The sequence below is a fragment of the Pleurodeles waltl genome, chromosome 9 (genome assembly GCF_031143425.1).
Source record: "Pleurodeles waltl isolate 20211129_DDA chromosome 9, aPleWal1.hap1.20221129, whole genome shotgun sequence".
NCBI classification, from domain to species: Eukaryota; Metazoa; Chordata; class Amphibia; order Caudata; family Salamandridae; genus Pleurodeles; species Pleurodeles waltl.
Genome location: NC_090448.1, coordinates 376157845 through 376179161, shown reverse-complemented (window position 1 = coordinate 376179161; position 21317 = coordinate 376157845). Strand labels below are relative to the sequence as shown.

At 43.6% G+C, this 21317-nt stretch overlaps 1 protein-coding gene across 1 annotated transcript in view; it reads left to right on the top strand.

The window, feature by feature from the left end:
• Positions 1–21317, top strand: part of LOC138259331 (nesprin-2-like) — a 178486-nt gene that overhangs the window by 96958 nt on the left and 60211 nt on the right. The window contains exons 6-7 of the mRNA XM_069206970.1: positions 8843–9037; positions 10735–11020. Of these exons, the coding sequence (XP_069063071.1) occupies positions 8843–9037; positions 10735–11020 (481 nt within the window). The remainder of the gene's footprint in view (positions 1–8842; positions 9038–10734; positions 11021–21317) is intronic.

The following is a 21317-nucleotide window of genomic DNA, read 5'->3' as shown; positions in this document are numbered from 1 at the left end:
TTGGCTTAAACTCAGAGTAGACCAAAAGCTGGCCCCTCGCCTTAAATAAGACTCGCAAAATAAATAATGAAAAAACTCTATTATTTAAACTATGTCATGTCACATAAAATATATACATGGGGCTCTTGTCGGATGGTGTCTTTGGTCAGTTTCTGCTTGTATTCTTGGACATTTTGTAAGAGGGGCTTCAGGCACCCTGATGCAGTGAAATTGTATTTTACTGCACGGATTTAAACCCTTTACAACCAAATGACTATATCCCCCCTCTTGGAAGAGACAATGCTTGCTTGCACAACAACGTTTCAAAACCTTGCTGTTCTTTGCATTGCCACGTTGAACCGTATTTCATGTTGTAGCAGCAAAACATTAAGTCCCTCATTACAACCCTGGCGGTCAAAGACCACCAGGGCTGTTTCGACGGATGCACTGCCAACAGGCTGGTGGTGCAATCCTGTGTATTACGACCACGGCGGAAGCGCCGCGCTCCCGGCGGTTTACCGCCACGTTGGTCCTGGCGGTTGTAATCCTCCAGCGCTGCCCAGGGAATTACGAATCCCCCTCCCGCCAGCCTTTTCATGCCGGTAGGAACCACCATGAAAAGGCTGGTGGAAAGGGGAGTCGAGGGGCCCCCTGCAACGGCCCCATGGAGCTTTTCACTGTCTGCATAGCATACAGTGAAAAGCGCGACGGGTGCAACTGCACCCGTCGCACTGCTGCAACACCGCCAGCTCCATTTGGAGTTGGCTCCCGTGTTGCTGCCGGCATCCCCGCTGGGCCGGCGGGTGGAAACTAGGTTTCCGCCCGCCGGCCCAGCGGGATGTTGAAATGGCCACCGCGGAAGTGCGGCTGCCAAATCGGTTACAACTTGGCGGGCGGCGGTTGCCTCCCACCAAAGTTGTAATGAGGGCCTATATCTGTTCCACTTCACCAGTCTCCTAGGTCTTTCTAAGCCACGGTGAAAGAAACGTTGCAACTCCTGCGCTGTAATCCTAAAATATGTTTAAGAGGTGGATGTACATCATCCTAAGGTAAAAACAAGTGACTTGTGACCTAGATGCGCCCTGCACCTCATCCTTTTATTGCTACTTTTATTGGTTGAAAACATATTTACATGTTGCTCCACCGTTGTAATTCTTATTGTTCCAAGGTCAAAGCAGGTCACTCAAATGTAGGTACGATCCATTATTTGGCTCTGATCCAGAAGTGGTAAGTCTGTCAGTCACATTGTGGTATTTCTTAAGCCTCTTTTCATCCATTTTATAATCGATAGGTCCGATTCGCAAAACAGTTCATTTTAGGCGTGCAAATGACATAATTTATGTTTGCGAATCCACTTTTGCAATTATAAAAAGGTTAATTTTCACTCAGAAATGCATTTACTCACAGCTAGCATTACTTCAGTATGACGTATGATTTCGTGGGAGTTCATCTGCCCTCAAGGGCTGTATCCGATGGCTCCAGGGCAAGGATGTCACAGAACGTTTATGCAAACGTATGTTTGTGTATATTCACTTTTTCTTGCCCTGTTTCCAACCTGGAAGTAGCTGGAGATTTGGGGACTCATTAAGACAATGGCACTATTTACTCTGTCAGGGTGGCGTCCGACAGACGACTGCCATTTTTAGAGAGCGCTGACTCCACGGTGATCTCTGTGCATTTATACGATATATGTGAGGATACTTAAGATAGGATTGTGGCTGCCACGTTTCAGGTGGCACCACAACAAACTTTTTGAAAAACGAATTACTTATAACTCAAACAACCTGAAGCATTTCTCCAAGGATGTGTGTGTGGGTTCATTAGTAATTTATTTCTGTTCGGGACTGCCACCGTTGGAAACCTGGCAGTCTGCATGAATCTTAGGGTTAGATTTAAGAGAAAATGACAGTGCACGTCGCTGCGCCAGATCTGGCAGGGTCGCACACCATCCTATTCAAAATGCAGGGATGCCCCGTAATTACTAGAATAGGGTGCACCCCTGTGTTTCCCCCTGAGCCAGTGCTAAATATGCCGCCAAGTGCCAACGCAGCCACACTTGCACCATGGTGCAAGAATGGCTGCGTTGAGGGGGAAGATTGTTTTTGTGCAGGGACGAACACCTTCCTGCCCAAAAACAATCTTAAATGACGATTTGCTCTTTCTAAGTGTGCTACAGAATGCAGCACACATAGAAAGAACAAAAAACGAAGGTAAATGAAAGCAGTTTCCTCGTATCGCCATGCAGCGTAAATTTGGGCACTGCTCAGGTTTATAAAAACTTGTAAATCTCGTGCAGCGTCAAAATGCAATGAGTGTTGCTGTCGCACACCCACAGCAGCACCCATTGCATACTCTTTCCACGCAAAGTGCTGCGTGTGAAGGGGCCGTATTTACAAGGTGCCGTTAACCCCTTAGCTGCTGGGCCGTTCCCCCCCGCCCCAGTGCTGAGCCCTTTTTTGGCTATTTGGGGTAGTTGGCGCTTAGGCCTTCATAACTTTTTGTCCACATAAGCTATCCACGCCAAATTTGCGTCCTTTTTTTCCAACATCCTAGGGATTCTAATGGTATCCAGAGTTTGTGGTTTCCCCTGGAGGAGACCAAGAAATTAACCATAATACTGTAAAAAAATAGTTTTTTCCCAAAAAATGGGAAAAAATGGCTGCCGAAGAAGGCTTGTGGTTTTTTCCCTGAAAATGGCATCAACAAAGGGTTTCTGGTGCTAAAATCACCATCTTCCCACCTTTTAGGAACAGGCAGACTTCAATCAGAAAACCACATTTTTCAACACAAATTTGGCATTTTACTGGGACATACCCCATTTTTACTATTTTTGGTGCTTTCAGCCTCCTTCCAGTTAGTGACAGGAATGGGTGTGAAACCAATGCTGGATCCCGGACAGCTAGACATTTCTGAAAACTAGACAAAATTCTGAATTCAGCAAGGGGTCATTTGTGTAGATCCTACAAGGTTTTCCTACAGAAAATAACAGCTGAAATAAAACAATATTGAAATTGAGCTGAAAACAACAGCCATTTTTCTTTATGTTTTACTCTGTAACTTTTTCCTGCGATGTCAGATTTTTGAAAGCAATATACTGTTATGTCTGCTGGACTCTTCTGGTTGCGGAGATATAAAGGGCTTGTAGGTTCATCAAGAACCCTAGGTACCCAGAGCCAATAAATGAGCTGCACCCTGCAGTTGGTTTTCATTCTATACTGGGTATACAGCAATTCATTTGCTGAAATATGAAGAGTGAAAAATAGGTATCAAGAAAACCTTTCCATTTCCAAAATGGGCTCAAGATAAGGTTTTGAGGGGCAGTGGTTATTTGCACATCTCTGAATTCCGGGTTGCCCATTCTAGCATGTGAATTGCAGGGCATTTCTCAAATAGACGTCTTTTTTACACACTCTCTTATATTTGGAAGGAAAAAATGTAGAGAAAGATAGGGGGCAATAACACTTGTTTTGCTATTCTATGTTCCCCCAAGTCTCCCGATAAAAATGATACCTCACTTGTGTGGGTAGGCCTAGCGCCCGCGACAGGAAATGCCCCAAAACACAACGTGGACACATCCCATTTTTTGACAGAAAACAGAGCTGTTTTTTGCAAAGTGCCTACCTGTAGATTTTGGCCTCTAGCTCAGCCGGCACCTAGGGAAACCTACCAACCCGGTGCATTTTTGAAAACTAGAGACCTAGGGGAATCCAAGATGGGGTGACTTGTGGGGCTCTGACCAGGTTCTGTTACCCAGAATCCTTTGCAAACCTCAAAATGTGGCTAAAAATACACGTTTTCCTCACATTTCGGTAAAAGAAAGTTCTGGAATCTGAGAGGAGCCACAAATTTCCTTCCACCCAGCGTTCCCCCAAGTCTCCCCATAAAAATGATACCTCACTTGTGTGGGTAGGCCTAGTGCCCGCGACAGGAAATGCCCCAAAACACAACATGGACACATCCCATTTTTTGACAGAAAACAGAGCTGTTTTTTGCAAAGTGCCTACCTGTAGATTTTGGCATCTAGCTCAGCCGGCACCTAGGGAAACCTACCAAACCTGTGCATTTTTGAAAACTAGAGACCTAGGGGAATCCAAGATGGGGTGACTTGTGGGGCTCTGACCAGGTTCTGTTACCCAGAATCCTTTGCAAACCTCAAAATGTGGCTAAAAATACACGTTTTCCTCACATTTCGGTAAAAGAAAGTTCTGGAATCTGAGAGGAGCCACAAATTTCCTTCCACCCAGCGTTCCGCCAAGTCTCCCTATAAAAATGATACCTCACTTGTGTGGGTAGGTCTAGTGCCCGCGACAGCAAATGCCCCAAAACACAACATGGACACATCCCATTTTTTGACAGAAAACAGAGCTGTTTTTTGCAAAGTGCCTACCTGTAGATTTTGGCCTCTAGCTCAGCCGGCACCTAGGGAAACCTACCAAACCTGTGTATTTTTGAAAACTAGAGACCTAGGGGAATCCAAGATGGGGTGACTTGTGGGGCTCTGACCAGGTTCTGTTACCCAGAATCCTTTGCAAACCTCAAAATGTGGCTAAAATAACACGTTTTCCTCACATTTCGGTGACAGAAAGTTCTGGAATCTAAGAGGAGCCACAAATTTCCTTCCACCCAGCGTTCCCCCAAGTCTCCCGATAAAAATGATACCTCACTTGTGTGGGTAGGCCTAGCGCCCGCGACAGGAAATTCCCCAAAACACAACGTGGACACATCACATTTTTTTCATAAAAAACAGTGCCTACCTGTGGATTTTGGCCTCTAGCTCAGCCGGCACCTGGGGAAACCTAGCAAACCAGCGCATTTCTGAAAACTAGAAACCCAGGGGAATCCAAGATGGGGTGACTTGTGGGGCTCTGACCAGGTTCTGTTACCCAGAATCCTTTGCAAACATCAAAATGTGGCCAAAAAAACACTTTCTGGAATCTGAGAGGAGCCACAAATTTCCTGCCACCCAGCATTCCCCCAAGTCTCCTGATAAAAATGGTACCTCACTTGTGTGGGTAGGCCTGGTGCCTGCAACAGGAATAGATCACACAACGGTCAATGTTGGCCCTTACATGAGGCAGCTGTTGACCCTGGGGTGATCCATTCCTGACGCAGGCACTTGGTGTAGGCACTCAAGTGGGGTAGTGTTTTTATCAGGACAGGTGAGGAATCACTGGGTGGTAGGAATTTTGTGGATCCCAGCATATTCCTGTAGTTTGTGTGACAGAAATGCGAGAAAAATAGAGTTTTTATTCAACATTTCAGCTTTGCAGGGTATTCTGGGTAAGAAAACTTTGGGGAATCCACACAAGTCACACCTCTGTGGACTCCCCCGAATGTCTAGTTTCCAGAAATGTTTGGGTTTAGTGTGTTTCTCTATATGGCCACCGAACCCAGGACCAAAAACACAGGTGCCTGCCTTACAAAACCAGTTTGTTTTGCGATAGATCATTTTGATGTCTCCACAATACGATTTGGGCAGTGGAATTTGGGGCTGAACTAAATTGGGAAGCTCCCAAGAGAGCACTCTCTCTCTCTCTCTCTGCTTGCCGCCGTATTCACCTGCTCTCTGGGTTGGGCTAACCCACTATTACCCAGTTGCACAGACTGCTTGCGAAGGACTGTCCTCATCACCTCCCTCATAATGTACTGGAAGAGGAGTTATCGAATGGGACTCCTCCGACTGAAAAATCACTCCCAGAGTCTGCGCCATTGTCCTATCCCTCAGATGCTGTCTCAGTATCTGATGTCTCAGTCTCTGATCCTATGTCAGAGCTGTCCTCTATAACCCGAGTGACGGCAGCAGTCATCCATCAAGATGCCATCTCTGCTATTGGCTAAACTGTTGCTCTAAAACACTAGCCTACGTAGACAGTCACAAAATCGATGGTGTGTGTGAGATACGTGCAACAGTAGAGGCCACCTTACCTGCGCTTCTTCCCTCAATCAGCACGTCCTTTCAAGACACTCAAAAAACACCTTGTCACATACCATTCGTCACAGTCTTTAGCACCTCCTGCGCCCAGTCCAACAATCATTATTGGTGCTCCCACTCCCTCCTCCTCGGATCCCCTCATTACCACCCAGCAAAAGTGCCCTTCATCTCTCCATAGCCGCCCTCCAACCCGCACATACATTTCATTTGTATTATAGCGCAGGTAATGGCTGACTTTACTAATGTACTCAGCTATCTACATAAAATACAGATTTGCTCTTTGCAGTAGGCATATAAACCTTCTGCGCTTCTTTATGGCACTAAAACTGCCACTAGACAAGACTGACCCTTTTGTAGCAGAAACATAATCACAATACTTACTTGACTTTTTTATTGCTGCCTAAAAGCTACAGTTGAAAAGCGTCAGTTGAAGTATGTGCATTGCTTTGAAGACGCAAACTGCAACTGCAAGATAACTGGTGGCAAATCTATATATAATATATATATATCACTTTTATGTGTGGGTCTGGTTTTCCTGGGGGCCGATCGCAGCCCCCAGGGAAACCACACACATATTGACAAAAGTGATATATATATATATATATATATATATATATATATAGATCTACCTCTATATATATATCTATAGATAGATATATATATATATACATATATCTATAGATCTATCTATAGATATATCCATGTACATAGATATATCTATATATCTCTATATATATCTATATCTATATCTATATATATATATATATAGATCTATTTTTTTTTAGTTGTTGTATGGTTTCCTTGGGGTCCAAAATGGCCCACAGGGAAACTGTAAACTTTGCACTTGTATAGCGCACTACTCACCCTTTAGGGTCTCAAGGCGCTGTACTCATACCGCTATGGAACCCCTCCTGGCTTTTCCCTGTGAGGTGCCCACTCCTGGGCACCCCCAGGGTGAAGCCAGGCATCCAAGCGCTGTTGGAGCCGTTGTGGAGATTAAGCAAGCTATTGCCCAGAGTTGCAGAGTGGGACCCATTAATTAGATTAGGCACTGAGGCGAGAATTATCTGGTCCAAGGGAATTGAGCCCAAGACCTGCCAAAGCGGGACTTGAACCCTGGTCTTGAGCCAGATTTCTGCTTCTGGGTCTGCCGCTCTAACCATTGTGCCACACTTCTCCACATTGTGCCACACTACAACAACTAAAAAAAATATTGCCCCCACAGGGGGTTGCCCTGCCTACGGGCGACCCCCTGTCCATTTTTTTTTTTTTATATATTTTTTGGGCGAATTTTTTTTTTTAGCCCCTGGGGGGGAGGGGCACCTACCTTTTAAAAAAAATAATATATATGCCCGGGGGGGCGGCCTGTTTTCTGAGGGGGCCGACCCCTCCAAGTGAAATCCCTGGTGACTAGTGGTGTTTCCTGGCCCCCGATCGCGGTCAGGAAACACTTTCAGAAGGTCTCATAAGAAAGGGGAGATTCTCCCCTTTCTTACGAGGCCTTCCTGAAACTGTTTCCTGGCCTCTGATCGCAGCTGTGCTGCGGTCAGGGGCCAGGAAAACTGAAAAGTGTTTCCTGGACCCGAACGCAGCACAGCTGCGATCGGGGGCCAGGAAACACTTTCAGGAAGGCCTCGTAAGAAAGGGGAGACTCTCCCCTTTCTTACGAGGCCTTCCCGAATGTGGTCTGCTCCGATGGGGAAATCAACATTGTAACGTCAGCGCGCCTCGCGGCGCGCTGACATCACAAAGGGGCGGGTGGGGGTCTGGGGGAGACACGAAAGAGCTTCCCTGTCTCCAAGGGTTAAAAAAAACAAATAATAAATCCTCAGGTGCGACGCACCCGAGGATTTATTAACCCCCTCCCTGGTGTCGGCCACTGGTCGTGACCTGCACCAGGGAGGTAGTGTGGGCGTCGGCCAGTGGCCGATGCCCGCACTAAAGCGGTTAAGCCACAATAAATGGCTTAACGCCACCTTGTAAATACAGTGCAGTGTATAGCACCACCAGAGCGTTACTAAATGTGACGCTTCGGTGGGGCTATGGGCACTTAAAAATGTCCCTTAATGTGGAAGAAAATATTCTCTTTCAAGAAAAGAAGGAGAAAAAGTCTGAAAGTGACATTGTCACCGTGACAGTCATTTCTGGATGAATGATTGTTAGCTATGTGCTATTACATATACAGAATTGCCTAAGCATAAGCAAAAATTAGATTTCTCAAAAGTTTTCTAGGAATTCCTGGAGTTTTTCGTAAAATTAAACATTTCTAATCTCTTCACGAATATGGTTTGATGTTCCTTGCAAACCTCATCTTGGATCACAACATTTTCACTAACAATCAAGGTATATTCTCGGTCATTTCTACTTTCAGACTACAAATGAGTATGGTTATCAATCACAAGATGTTGAGAAACTATCATGCATATAGGAAGAAACTTACTGGAGTAGATTTCCAATTTAGTAAATAGAGGATATATGTATATTGCCCAACATGGAAATTTTTATTCAAACCTCCTTCATTTGAGTATTCGTGAGCCTCACTTCTGCACCGATTAGTAAAGTATCATGTTTAATATTTCGCTCTAAATTTGGTCTTATGTTTCATGTCATCACTGATTTTATTGACCACAGCCAGAAAAATAACTGATTCTGAATTTCAGACGACTTAAATCTACCACAAGAGTTATTTTAGAGCAAAGAAGCAGGCAAGCGAGGAAGAAGAGGCACACCTAACAAAAACAAGAGACCTTGTTTAAACCAAGGTGTTTGCATCTCTATTTGAAGTCAAGAGACCAAAGGAGGAAAAAACGTGAGGGTGGGGCGTATGCGTTGTAGTGTATACAATGTTCTTGAGAAACTGTACTGGCATGAGGTGTTGCAAAACTCTAATTAGTTCATGGTAATTTCCCTTTCTGTTGTTCCTTGGATCAGCCATTGCAGCAGGATGTACAGCTGAACGCTGACCGGGTGGATGGGCTGCTGGTGTTTGGAGAACAGCTGATACTGCGAAGTGAACCGCTGGATGCTGAGTGCCTGGAAGAGGAGTTACAGTCACTAAGCTGCTACTGCCAAGAAGTCTTCAGCCGTGTTTTCCGTTTTCGCCGCAGGCTTGTCAGCATGAGGCTGGTAGGGAGACTGTCCATCCGTTACCAAACCTGCATCATCACAACCTTCATTCAACTCTTTTGCCAGTTGCCACCTCCATTATACCATACAATGGGGGTCATTTTGAGCCCGGCGGACGGCGTTAATTTGGAGGAAAGTACTGTCTGATAGTACCTTTCTCCATATTAAGAAATTGGCGGTTTGGCTTAAGTTAAACTGCCAATGTAACACATCGCCCGTCACAGTGGTAATGACCGATGGGCTGGAGACTTCAGTCTCCAGCCCGTCGGCTGTCACTAGTCCGCCTGCGGGATTATGACCCCACCTACCGCCATGGTTTTCGTGGCAACCTTACCGCCACGAAAACCATGGCAATAGACACTATCAGTGACAGGGAATTCCTTCCCTGTCACTGGTAGGGGTCTTGCCCGCCCCCCTCCCTGTCCCCAGCTTGCTCCCCACCCTCACTCCCTCTCCAGACCCCACTTCATTCATGCACCTTCATGCACACACGCATTCACACACTCATTCCTACATTCATCCACGCATGCAGACATCCATTCACACACACATCCAAACACACTCACATACATACAAGCACACACGCATTCACACAACACAACATACATGCACTCACACATCAATACATGCACACACATCGAAAACCCAACCCCCCGCATTCATGCACGCACAGACATACACACACACCTCCACACACATACACACGACACCCCCCATCCCCCTCCCATGTCGGAGCACGCGACTTACCTGTTGTGAGGGGGTCCTCCGGCAGGAGACGGGATGGGGCGCTGCTGCCAGCAGCAGCATCTGCCAGCAGAACACCCCCAGGCCATGTCATGGGTCATGATACAGTCTGCGGCGGTGCAACTTTACCGCCATCCGCTGGCATGGCCACAGACTGATTTCCTTCTGGCAGAAATCCGGCTGTGGTCATAATATGGCGAACGCCAGGCGGTTTTTACCGCCAAGGTTAAAATGAGGGCCAATGTTTTTTTTTTTACTAATCCCTCAAAAAGAAGCATAGTTTTGTGATTGTGTTTGCCCAGTGTTTTTTATTAGTTTGAGTATGTTGTAATCGACAATTAGTCTGCTAAGAAGAATTGGATGCCAACATTCTTCAGAACTGTATGGGCCAGATTTACAAAGACCTAGCGCTTCCTTGCGGTTCCTAACAAGACACCAGGAGGACATTGTTAAGGTTTGCAGTTCTTGAAGCACATGACATGCTCTAAATTGATTAGAACAGTTGTAGTTGTTCTGAAAACATAGATTGTGTTCCTAAGTCCCGGCCCACACTACTGGAGGATGCAGCACACTTGACACTAACTAGACTTGTCACATCGTGTTGTTTTTCAATGATACCGTGCAAAAATTTAGTGAAGTTTGGAGTCTTCTTAATAATGGCCAAATCCCAAACACTAGCACAACAGGTATGCTTGACTCTAAGTACACTTTCATTCACGCTGACAGATTGGAAGAGGACCATAGGGAGCAGCTGGATGTCTTTTTCACTGAAATCCCAAAACAACCTTAACACTGATCTTCAAAGTTTGTCTCTTACTGATTAAACAACTTTGGTAGCTCTTCAGAGCAAAGTATGCCCATGTTAGATAAACTGTGATAAATCCCTTAAAAATGATAGTGATTCTCATTATTATCCTCTTCTATTAACATTCCTTCCGCTAATTTTCTTGTAGGTGTTTGAAGATGAGTTGCAATCAGACAAAGAGACAAATCAGGAATCTGAGCACTTCTCTGATATATCATCGGAAGAAAGTGAAGAGAATGAGAAAAGGGATAACTGTGTATTCCTTGACACGGACACAAGTGAAAGCTATGAACTTCCCGCTACTCAGAACCACGTCCATCGCTGTAATGATTCAGCAACGAGAGATAGTTTGGACCTGGAGTGGGATCCCTCAGTTGACATTGGAGGATCTACTTCCCATGATGAAGATGATTCCTTCCACAGTGCCTTTACAGGTCTGTTGTTCCTAAATATTTGTTATCTCATTCTTTCCTCACACCTAGTAATCCAAGTCTCACATTTGTTTCTCCTCTTGCTCTCACTAAGGAGCGAAAATACCTTCTGTCTTCCATGACTTCCAGTTGTCCAGGCTCTTATGTTCTTCCTGTCTCTTTCCTCTTCTATTTGTGTGGCAATATCCTCTTTCTTCTGGTTTGCTTCTGAACTCACTCTGTTGCTGTTACCTCCATGTGTACAAAGGGCGTAGATGTTGTATGCCTGTGGGCAATATTGGAAATGTGCTAACAAATATATCTTGGGAGACAAGAGGGACATTTTCTGCTTCTCAAGGAAATGTTTTAACTGTGTGTGAAAGCCTACATAGTACTTGTTTGTAGCTCACCTCTAAGCTTCCTTATAATGCATTTTGCTTGTATTGAGTTGTACATCCATGCATGGTCATCTACCACACACCAGACTGGCTCATATTAAATAGTAACAGCTGGTGAACCCTTGTTCTCCTCTTGTACACCCTCCCATCTGATCTGTGGTTTCTGAATCTCACTTATGTTCCACTGTCAAAATATGTGACGAATCTTTCGATACCCAACACGTTTAGTGTACTGGTTGTGCTGCCAGCTAATGAGATGCTGCTGGGACTGCTGATTTTTCTTCGCAGCCACAGCTGTAAAAAAAAAAAAACGTGGCCAGAGTTCAATTATACCTGAGAACCACATTTTGCTTCTTTAACAGTAGGGCCCTGATTTATACTTTTTGACGCAGGTTTGAGTCAAAAAGTTTACCACTGGCTAGCGCCATTCCTGGATGCCAGCCGGGCGTCATATTTATGGAATGACGCTAGCCGGCGGTAATGCGTAGGGTAAACAGGAGTTTGTGCGTCAAAGAATGGCGCTAGTCAGTTTAGAGTCAGAAAAATGACTCTAACCTGACCATGCCCAATGGCCAAGCCCAGGGGACTTATGTCCCCTGGGCATGGCCATTGGGCACAGTGCTATGTAGGGGGCCCAAGTTATGGCACTTAAAAAAAATAAAAAATAAACTTACCTGGACTTACTTGGGATGGGTCCCCCCCATCCTTAGGTGTCCTCCAGGTGTGGGTGGGTAGGGGTGTCCTGGGTGCAGGAAAGGGCACCTGTGGGCTGTTTCCATGGCTTCTGACCATGGAAAACGGCCCACAGGTCCCATAACGCCTGCCATGACCCGGGTGTTAAATAATGGTGCTAAACAGGCTTAGCACCATTATTTAAGGCCCTCCTCCTCCCGTGCGTGATTTTTGCACAGGAGGATAAATAAGGCGTTAGGGCCTTTGAGGCAATTTTTGCCCAGGAACGCCTACCTTGCATCTCATTGACGCAAGGTAGTTTTCCGCAGGCAAAAAATGACGTTAACTCCAATATTTTGACGCTAGACGGGTATAGCGTCAAAATCTAAATATGGAGTGAAATTTACAACGGATTTGGGTAAAAAAAATGATGCAAATCCAGCACAAACAAGGTATAAATATGCCCCTAGATACGCACAGACTTGGGGCACAAACGGCTACCCACAAGAAAAAAAGTTAAGAATATATAATTACAGTTTCCAGTATTGGTTTCTTTCATAAATGCACATACTTTAATTATTCTTTGTTGTCAGATTGGGTTCTCTGGCAGTGTTAATAAAACAGTGGTACATAACACTCATTTACCATTGCACTCTATGAGATTGAAACACTGTAATTGGATGACCAAATCTTAAGCCAGTAATGTGGAGAGACATAAATTCCACGACTACCACAGGCTTCCATACATCAGATTTTTGAAGCTGGTGAATAACACCAGTGCCGGATAACTAGATTTACTGGTAATTAATATTTTGTTCTCTGCTACTGAATTACAACTAGAATTCTGAAAGTAGTTAACTATTAAAGAGTAAGACTGGAATGAATGAAACGTTTTTGCAGTACACACCCCATGACAGTCTCTGATCCTGCTTTTACATCCAAGCAGTACCGATGTCAGTGAGCAGTGTACAAACAAAGGTAAACGTCCTGTACAATGCAGATTTTACCACGCAGTGCCTTTACCACACATTTTTTACCACACAAGTTTTTACCATGCTTATGCCTTTATCAAGCATGCATTTACCACACACTTAAGGTGACTACAAATGTTTGTTTGTGTGTGCTTGAGCACTTTGCCTTCTCAGGATGGTGCTCTGAACAGGGCTGATAGATCGTTTCACCCAGTGTTAAGTGTGTGGCGTCATGGACATCAAAACTTTACAACCATCAATTTAAAAGACAGTATACCAATATAGACACACCAGGAAAACTCCAGTCTAAATGAAGTCCAAAGGGGTTTATTACAAATTTATGCTCAAAACAATGCAAATAATTCTCAGGACGAGACTGTAAAGATACAGAATCATAATGTGTTGTCCAAATTGTCACAAAATCACAATGGGTTGTCCAAATTGTTAAAAAAGTTTAAACGAATTAACATCAAAAACACCAAACATTCTATAACTGCAATAGGTAGTAACAAAACAAGGGGAATATTTAAGAGCCCCTAGTGCCTCCTGGCGCCACATTAGCATCATTTGTTTACCCTAATTGCACCACTTTGTAACCCTTTGCACTACATTATGCCTGTGCCAGGCATAATTAATCCAAAGGGGATGTTCCCCCGTTAGGGCTGGGGGGGGGAGAGAGGACAGGGGGGCGAAGAAAATGGTGCAAAGAAACCGAACAGATTTCTTTGCATCATTTTTTCAGCACTTTTAACACCTACTCAGAGCAGGCGCACCATTGATTACAGTAGGCCTCAATAAGCTTTGCAGGATTAGCTGCAACATTTTTAATGCTAATCCTGCAAAGCTCTGGACTAGCGCCAAGAATACTCACGATAGTCCCCTAACTATCTCTATGGTGCACCGTATTTTAAATACGGCGCACACATGGGCGTTGGGAGGGCGCTAAGGGGTGCAACAAAAGTGGTGCATCACTGTGTGCAGCTCCACTCTCCTGAAATATGCCCCAAATATCTGAAAAGGAGGAAACAATTGCTGGTCCCCAGGGCTGCAGAGGGGCCGAGCACCTCCCCCATGCAGTGTTTTATTAAAGCCCTGGGCAGGTGGCGTTCCCAGGGACAGTGGAGGAGGCGAGTGGCCTCCACCCCATTCAATATGAGAATGTCCATGGGACCTGGTCCACCCAGGGGCTTTAGTGAAACAAGCGTGGGAGACCACGCTTGTTTTTTTTTTTTGTGGATGCTTGGCAGATCCACCGTGGCTCCTGCTGAAATGTTTTTTAAATTTTATTTTTGCCTTAATGGGCCCCTCTGAGGCCCCAGCACTAGAGCTAAGGGGTCAGGGTGTCCTTACCCTGGCCCCTTTTCTTACTTTTTACATTTTTGTCTGGGACTCAGCTGAAGCAGAGTCCCAAAATAGCTGCCAACACTTCCTTGCTGAAGTGTTGGCAGCCAATCAGATATCAGCACAAGAGTGAGAGGGTTTTTAGAAGCCTTTGCGCCCCTCTATACACAAGTTTGGTTTTTCTTCCAGTACTAAAAAGCTACTAAACAGATTTACAACAAATAACAGAAAAGGTTGCTTTCTGGACCAAGAGCTACCTTTCTGCCAAATTTGGTGTAATTCTGTCCAGTGGTTCGGGCGCTATCGCTGTTCAATCTCTTCTTTTACATATTTCAATCGGGACAGGCAGCACCTGCGGCCACACTTGGTTCCAACACTGAGTTCTTGATGTGTCTACTATTCTAGCATCATTTTTTTGCTGATATCCATGACCTAAAAACTATCAACATGAGAGGAGATATTAAGTACTTTTTACCCACAAGCCCTGAAAAAGTCCTTTGGTTAGGACAAAACGCGTTGGCTGTTTTGTTTTTATATCCAAGGAAACCCCAATAAAGAGAATATTTCCTATTAATAATATGGACTAATTAGATTTAATTGTTTTACTCTAAGTGGTGCATGTTAAAATAAAAATCTCATTGTACCTCCCTGGAGCTGGTACCTTGGCGGCAGGTACTATGATCTGTGCACACGTCGAATTATACAGTTAAATATCTTGTTCTATGTGTCTAGTTATAAGGACCATATATAAATTGGCGATAGGGATAGGTGCATATACGGTGTTTTTGAACCCGCTGCCATTTTCTTCAATATATATATATTTTTTTTAATTCTGTCCAGAGGTTCGGGCGCTATCGCTGTTCAAAATCCCTTTGGAAAAATGAATGGGGAAAAAGCATTTTGGGACCCCCCCTTTTTCTCAGACCCTGCTTGACAGATCACCCTGAAACTTTCCAAAGAGAAGCTCACATGAACTTTGAAATTGTTTGGAAAATTTCGTGAAGATTTGTCAACCGGCGCCAAAGATATAGGCAAGTAAAAAAAATGCTTTTTTCTATAAAAACTAGGTCCTAACTATAATATTTAAAAAAAAAAAAATATATATATATATATATATATATATATATATATATATCTTTAAGGTTGTAGGTTTAGGGTTGGGTAGTGGTTTAGGAATGGGTAGGGATATAGGAGGGTAAAGGTATTTTAGAGTTTAGGGATGGGTAGAAGGATAGGGGTATAGGGTGGGAAAGGTAGTTTTAGGGTTTAGTGGTGGGTAAAGGTATTGGGTGGTAAGGGTCTTTTTAAGGTTAAGAAGTAGGTAGGGGTATTGGATGATAAGGGTAGTTTTAGGGTTTAGAGGTAGATAAAGGCATTGGGTGGTAAGGGTATTTTTAGGATTTAGGGGTGGGAAAATGTATTGGGTGGTAAGGGTGTTTTTAGGGTTTAGGGGTGAGTAGAGGTATTTGGTTGTAAGGGTAATTAAAAAGTAGAATGTATATATATATATATATATATATATATAAATTAATATATATGTAAAAACCTCCCTTAATTACACTTACCTTAAATTGACTTTCAATGTGTGGCATTGGCATAAGCGTGGCAAAAAAAGGTGTGGTAAAAAATGCGTGGTAAAGATGTGTGTTTTTTTCCTGCATTGTAATGTCATACAACCCAAGCAAAGAAAGTGGCACCAGTGCCCTTTTGTAGATGACTGAGCTATGAATAGGTATTACAGCTTCAGAGTGACAATGAGTATTACATGCAGCTATTTAGCAGTCAATCACTTCTCTTCATGAAGTTTGACTAAGATCAAATATATGTTTTGAGTTCTTAAACTTTTTTGTTTTGCGAAACAAAATTAGGCTTCTCTTCATGTGAAGAGTGTAAAACCATCTTTTCGTTGTGGTTGTTGGTTGCAGAAAACTCATAGGTAAAACCGCCTTCTGGTTTAGGTGAAATGTTACAGGTATTTTTGGGATAAAGCACATTTTTGCTTTGTGGATAACCTCTACTAATCTCTAATTATGAAATTTTGAAGCTCTCCAGGTGTCAATAAGGTGACTATCTGCAGGAGCGTTGAATTTCAAAACATAGTGGCATATATACAATCTCTGTGAGCCGCCGGTTTATCACTTTTTGTGACGGACTGGCGGCGAATAGTGCAGAACCATATCTACAAGGCACACAAAGCACACATGGAAAGAGGAAACAACGAGGAGAAATAAAGATATTTCTCCTCGTTGCGCCTGTCCTGGGGAGGCATACTGTTTTGACGCATTCCCAGGTTTACAGATTCTTGTAAATCTGGGAATGTATCAAAGCCCATGGGTGTTGCCTAGGAACACCCACTGTAATGCCCATGGAATGCCTCTCTGACGCAGTCTATACCATATCTACAAGTACATGAAAAGCCACGCAAAGTGTTTTTGCGTGGCCTTGTAGCTATGGGTCTGTACTATGCTCCACCGGCGGCACACAGAGCTAATAAATATGCCCCATAGTTCGCAAAGAAGCCCTGCAACTGGCTGGAACTGAGGTCACAGTGGTCCTAAAATATTTTTCAACTTTGTGGAAGTACTAAGTTTGGCGGGGGAGAGTTAAACAAATACATCTTAGATGAATTCCAGAGAAGGCAGACTGTTTCACTGCCTTCTGTTCGCTTCACTGTTTCCTTTATCAGGAAATAGCCGCTAAATGGACTCTGATGAGTTTATTTCGATCCTGATTTTGCTATTTTTAACAGATTGGGTGGTATTTCTTGTGAACTGGTAGATAGTGCTTCAAGGCATTCAACATGTGCATATGAAGAATCATTTCCATTGACTGCATAAGGGTTTCATGTAGGTTTTGTTTTGGCTGCCTTCAAAATGCGACTACAGTTCTTAGGTCAGTCTGTTGTAAGACCTACCAACTGGGCTATTGGGCTTACTTGGCACTCCAATCCACCCAATTCCACAATTCCCTCTACCAAGTGATGCAAATGACATTGGCCTTCCTCACTTGAAGTGAGCATAATATGTTTCCCTTAGAATTCACCATAGCAAACACAGATATTGCTAATCTATATGGGAATCGTTTATGCCTAAAGAGAAGAGATGGTGCTCTGATATTGACCAGTGCTTTGATTATGTTCACAGAGCTTCATCATTGTGCGGGGCATAGAACGGTTATTATGAATTAAGTAGTGTGGGGCAGATGATACCTTCCCCTGGGAGCATCAGAATGGGGAAAAACTTGAGTTATTGCTGCATAATGGGAGGTAGATCTTAGATTTCCTGATGACAATAAACTTATGTTTGATAATTTTTCTTAATAGTAAACAAACAAAAAACTAAAGAAAATATAAACAAGTTTTAAATACTCAGCAGCCATGCTATCAAGTTAAGTGATGTGGGATCATAATACTCTCCGGTCAGTAATCGATGATGTGCCACCACTAAGATGGTGGTGCTCGATTATTTTTTCATCTCATCGGTAAAGTAAGGAAAGAAGATACTCGAAAGAAAGAAAATGTAAGTTTCCTATTTCAGGGAATCCAATATACTTCTATGTCTTGCCACGTTCTGTTTGTTAAAAACTGGCATTTCATTTTGTGAGGAGGACTAAGCAGTCTGGATTGCAGAGTACTATAAAGGTGAAAATACAGCCTGAGTTGCAGATATTGCCTTGGCCATTGTTGCTGGGTCCTATTTAAAGGAATTACATAAGGACTGGAAGAGCAAATATAAGAACTCTTAGCAGCAACATAATTCATATAATTCATAACCAAGTAGGGAGCCTATTCCCCAATATAATTGTAATCTTCAGTGTTAGCACCTTTATGGAAGGTAATGGAAACCCATGCTAAATGGAATAAGTTAATCCTTCATTGCATGTGAGATCACAGGTGTTTTCAGCGAGAACATAGTCAATAGTACCATCAACAGGAGCATAGTTGAAGTAGCATTCTCATCAACAAGTGTTTGGTTGTTGAGGAAAGTAGCGTGAAAGTCATTAATTAGATGGGTACAGGGATAGCCACTGACAATGTATGTGTGTAGGGCAAAATTATCATTGATGAGAATATAATTAATGTTGTGACTACCGGTTGTATATGTGTATATGTTCCAGGTATGGATTTCTTCATTGACAAAGTCATCAAATTTAAGACACTCTTAGCTGATGAAGAAGACATCCTTTGTTAGATTCCAATGGATTAGATGGTGCTTTTTTGTGGAAACCTACACCTTGGAGAGAGCAAGAGATGGTCTAGAGGTCAAACTGGGAAAAATGTCTACAAGTGTTTGCCCTTTTTTCATTGGAGATGTGAGGATCCTTTTGCTTCCTCTTCTTGATGCTCTTCTTTAGAGGAAGAGGAAGGTCACTGCTCACGGCCACTGTTGTTCACTTGAAGGGAGAACAACCTCTTTTTATGTATTTTAAGGCATTTTGTTGATAAGATGTACAGCTGATGCAGTTTTGCAATCCACTGCATCTGCAGGTCATAAGCAAAAATAGTGTATGTCCCACCGGTTTGCAGGTCCTGAAGATGTCTTTGATTTTGATGGCATCTCAGTCATGATGAGGTTCAAACCTGTTAACTAAAGGGTGTAATGAACATTCTTGGGCCTGGAATGGGAAAGAAAGATGAGAAAGATGAAACCAATCACTTCCTACAAATAGAAAGAAAAAGAACAGGGTAACAAACTCCAAGACAGATGTTAGAGGCATATTTAAAATTATAGCTGTTTCTTGTGGCATTAATATAGCCATCTTCACCTTTAGAGGATTCACTTTCCCTTGACATGGTGTAGAAAATGTGATCTATGGATCCTTTCAGTGGCGTTATAGCAAATGCTCTCTCCATCACATTGCCTGAAGTGTTGGTAATACAATGAGGTGGTGTGGCTGCATATAGTGAAATGGTAAATCAGTGTTTGTTACCACTGCTGCTCAACATATACTACAGAGGTTTCCGACCTTTATCAGAGAAATAATTCAAGCTAGTGAAACTATACAAAATCCTACGCTGGAGAAAACACATTCCTTTAAAATGGTAAGCAGGATATTTGGCTGTTGCAGTCCATATTATTTTATCAGAATAAAATGGTCCTAATTTTTGCATGTATGTTTTTTGATGCATGTTTTCCTGAATGAACAAAGATCGAATTTTGAACTTAGGCCCAGATTTATAGTTTTTGGTGCAAAACTGCACTAGCGCAGTTTTGCGTCAAGAACATTACCGCCGGCTTGTGTCATTCTCAGACTTCTCAAATTTATAGAATGGTGCAAGCCGGAGGTAAGGCCCAGCTAGCATCCTGAAAAACGACGTTAGCCGGGTGGGATGGCAGTAGGGAAGGAGGATGTGCCCCAAAAAATTACTCCAGCCTGGTTAGAGGCAAATAAATATGCCTCTAGCCAGACTACCACCAGTTCCTGGCACACAACTACAAAAACATGACTCCTGTCTTAGGAAAGACAGGAGTCATGACCGCCACCCCAGTGGCCAGAACAGGGGACAAGTGTCCCCTGGGCTTGGCCAATGCACCCTATGCCATGCAGGGGGCCCCACGTTAGGGTCCCCGATGGCACTTTAAAAATTAATGAAAGCATACTTACCTATACTTACCTGGGATGGGGTCCCCCATCCTGTGGTGTCCCTCTGGTGTGAGTGGGGTGTTCCTGGGGCTTGGGGTGGGCACCTGTGGACCCATTCCATGGTGTCTGACCATGGAAATGGCTCCACAGGTCCCCTAATGCCTGGTCTGAGCCAGACGTTAAATAATGGTGCTAAGCAACCGTAGCACCATTATTTAGCCCTGCCTCCTACCCATACGTCATTTTGGCATGGGGGATAAATATGGACCCATGGAGATAGCACCATTTTCTGGATGGGAATGCCTACCTTGCATCTTATTGATGCAAGGTAGGTTTACACATTCAAAAAATGGTGCAAACTCCTATATTTTGACGCTATACGTGTCTAAAGTCAAAATATATATATATGGAGTTAAGCTTGCGCTGGGTATGCGTCCAAAACAAATGACACAAAATTCAGCGCAAACAGAGTATAAATATGCCCCTTAGTGTTTCTTAATATCAATGCATTTTCTACCAAATACAGTTTAACTTTCATCTGCAGCTATGCAACCTTTTTCAAAGTTCTCTGTACATCTCGAACTGGCCTATAGGGCAATCAGACAGTGACCGAAGGGCTGGTCTGGGAGATCCATTTGTGGACTTGTTTGTTAGCAGTTTATGGGTTTATTTTATGATCAGGTGTGCGATTTTTACTGTTGTTTTCTCTGATATTGTAATGCTATGTTTTTTGGATTTGTAGAGGATGTCATTGTTGACAGCAGCGGGGTTGGAGAACTCCTTGATGATGGTGATGAGTTCTATGGCATTGTTGTGGCTGGCTTTAAGTTTGAGAGTTAGGGCTTTTTTCTTTGCTTCTCATAGTTGTGAGTGGTAGAGGTTGAGGGTGGCTTTGCATGTGGATCTAGCAGTGGTGTTTTTGTCGAGATTCCATTTTTTATGAAGATGCTTGCAGTGGTGCTTAGACTCTCTGAGTTTGTTTGTGTACCAGCTGGGTCGTTTGTTGTTATTGGAGGTCTTGTCTCTGGTGGGAGTGGTGTGGTTAGCACAGTGAGCCATTTATTGAGGAGCTTGGTGTCGACATTAAGTTCCTGGAGTGGTTGGGTTCCTATATGGTCTTGGTCCAGTTTTCTCCAGATATTTTGCCCCAGTGTCTTGATGGTGCTTTGGGTTTTTCTGGGGGTGGCTTGGTAGGCAGGTATCTTAAAATGCATGACATAGTGGTCGGACAGTGTGACCAGGGTCATGTGGGTGGTGGTGATCCTGTTGTTGAAGGAGAAAATAGGGTCGAGGGGGTAGCCTATTGTGCGGGTTGGTCCTTGGATAAGATGGGTGAGCCCAAGGTTGATGAGGCTG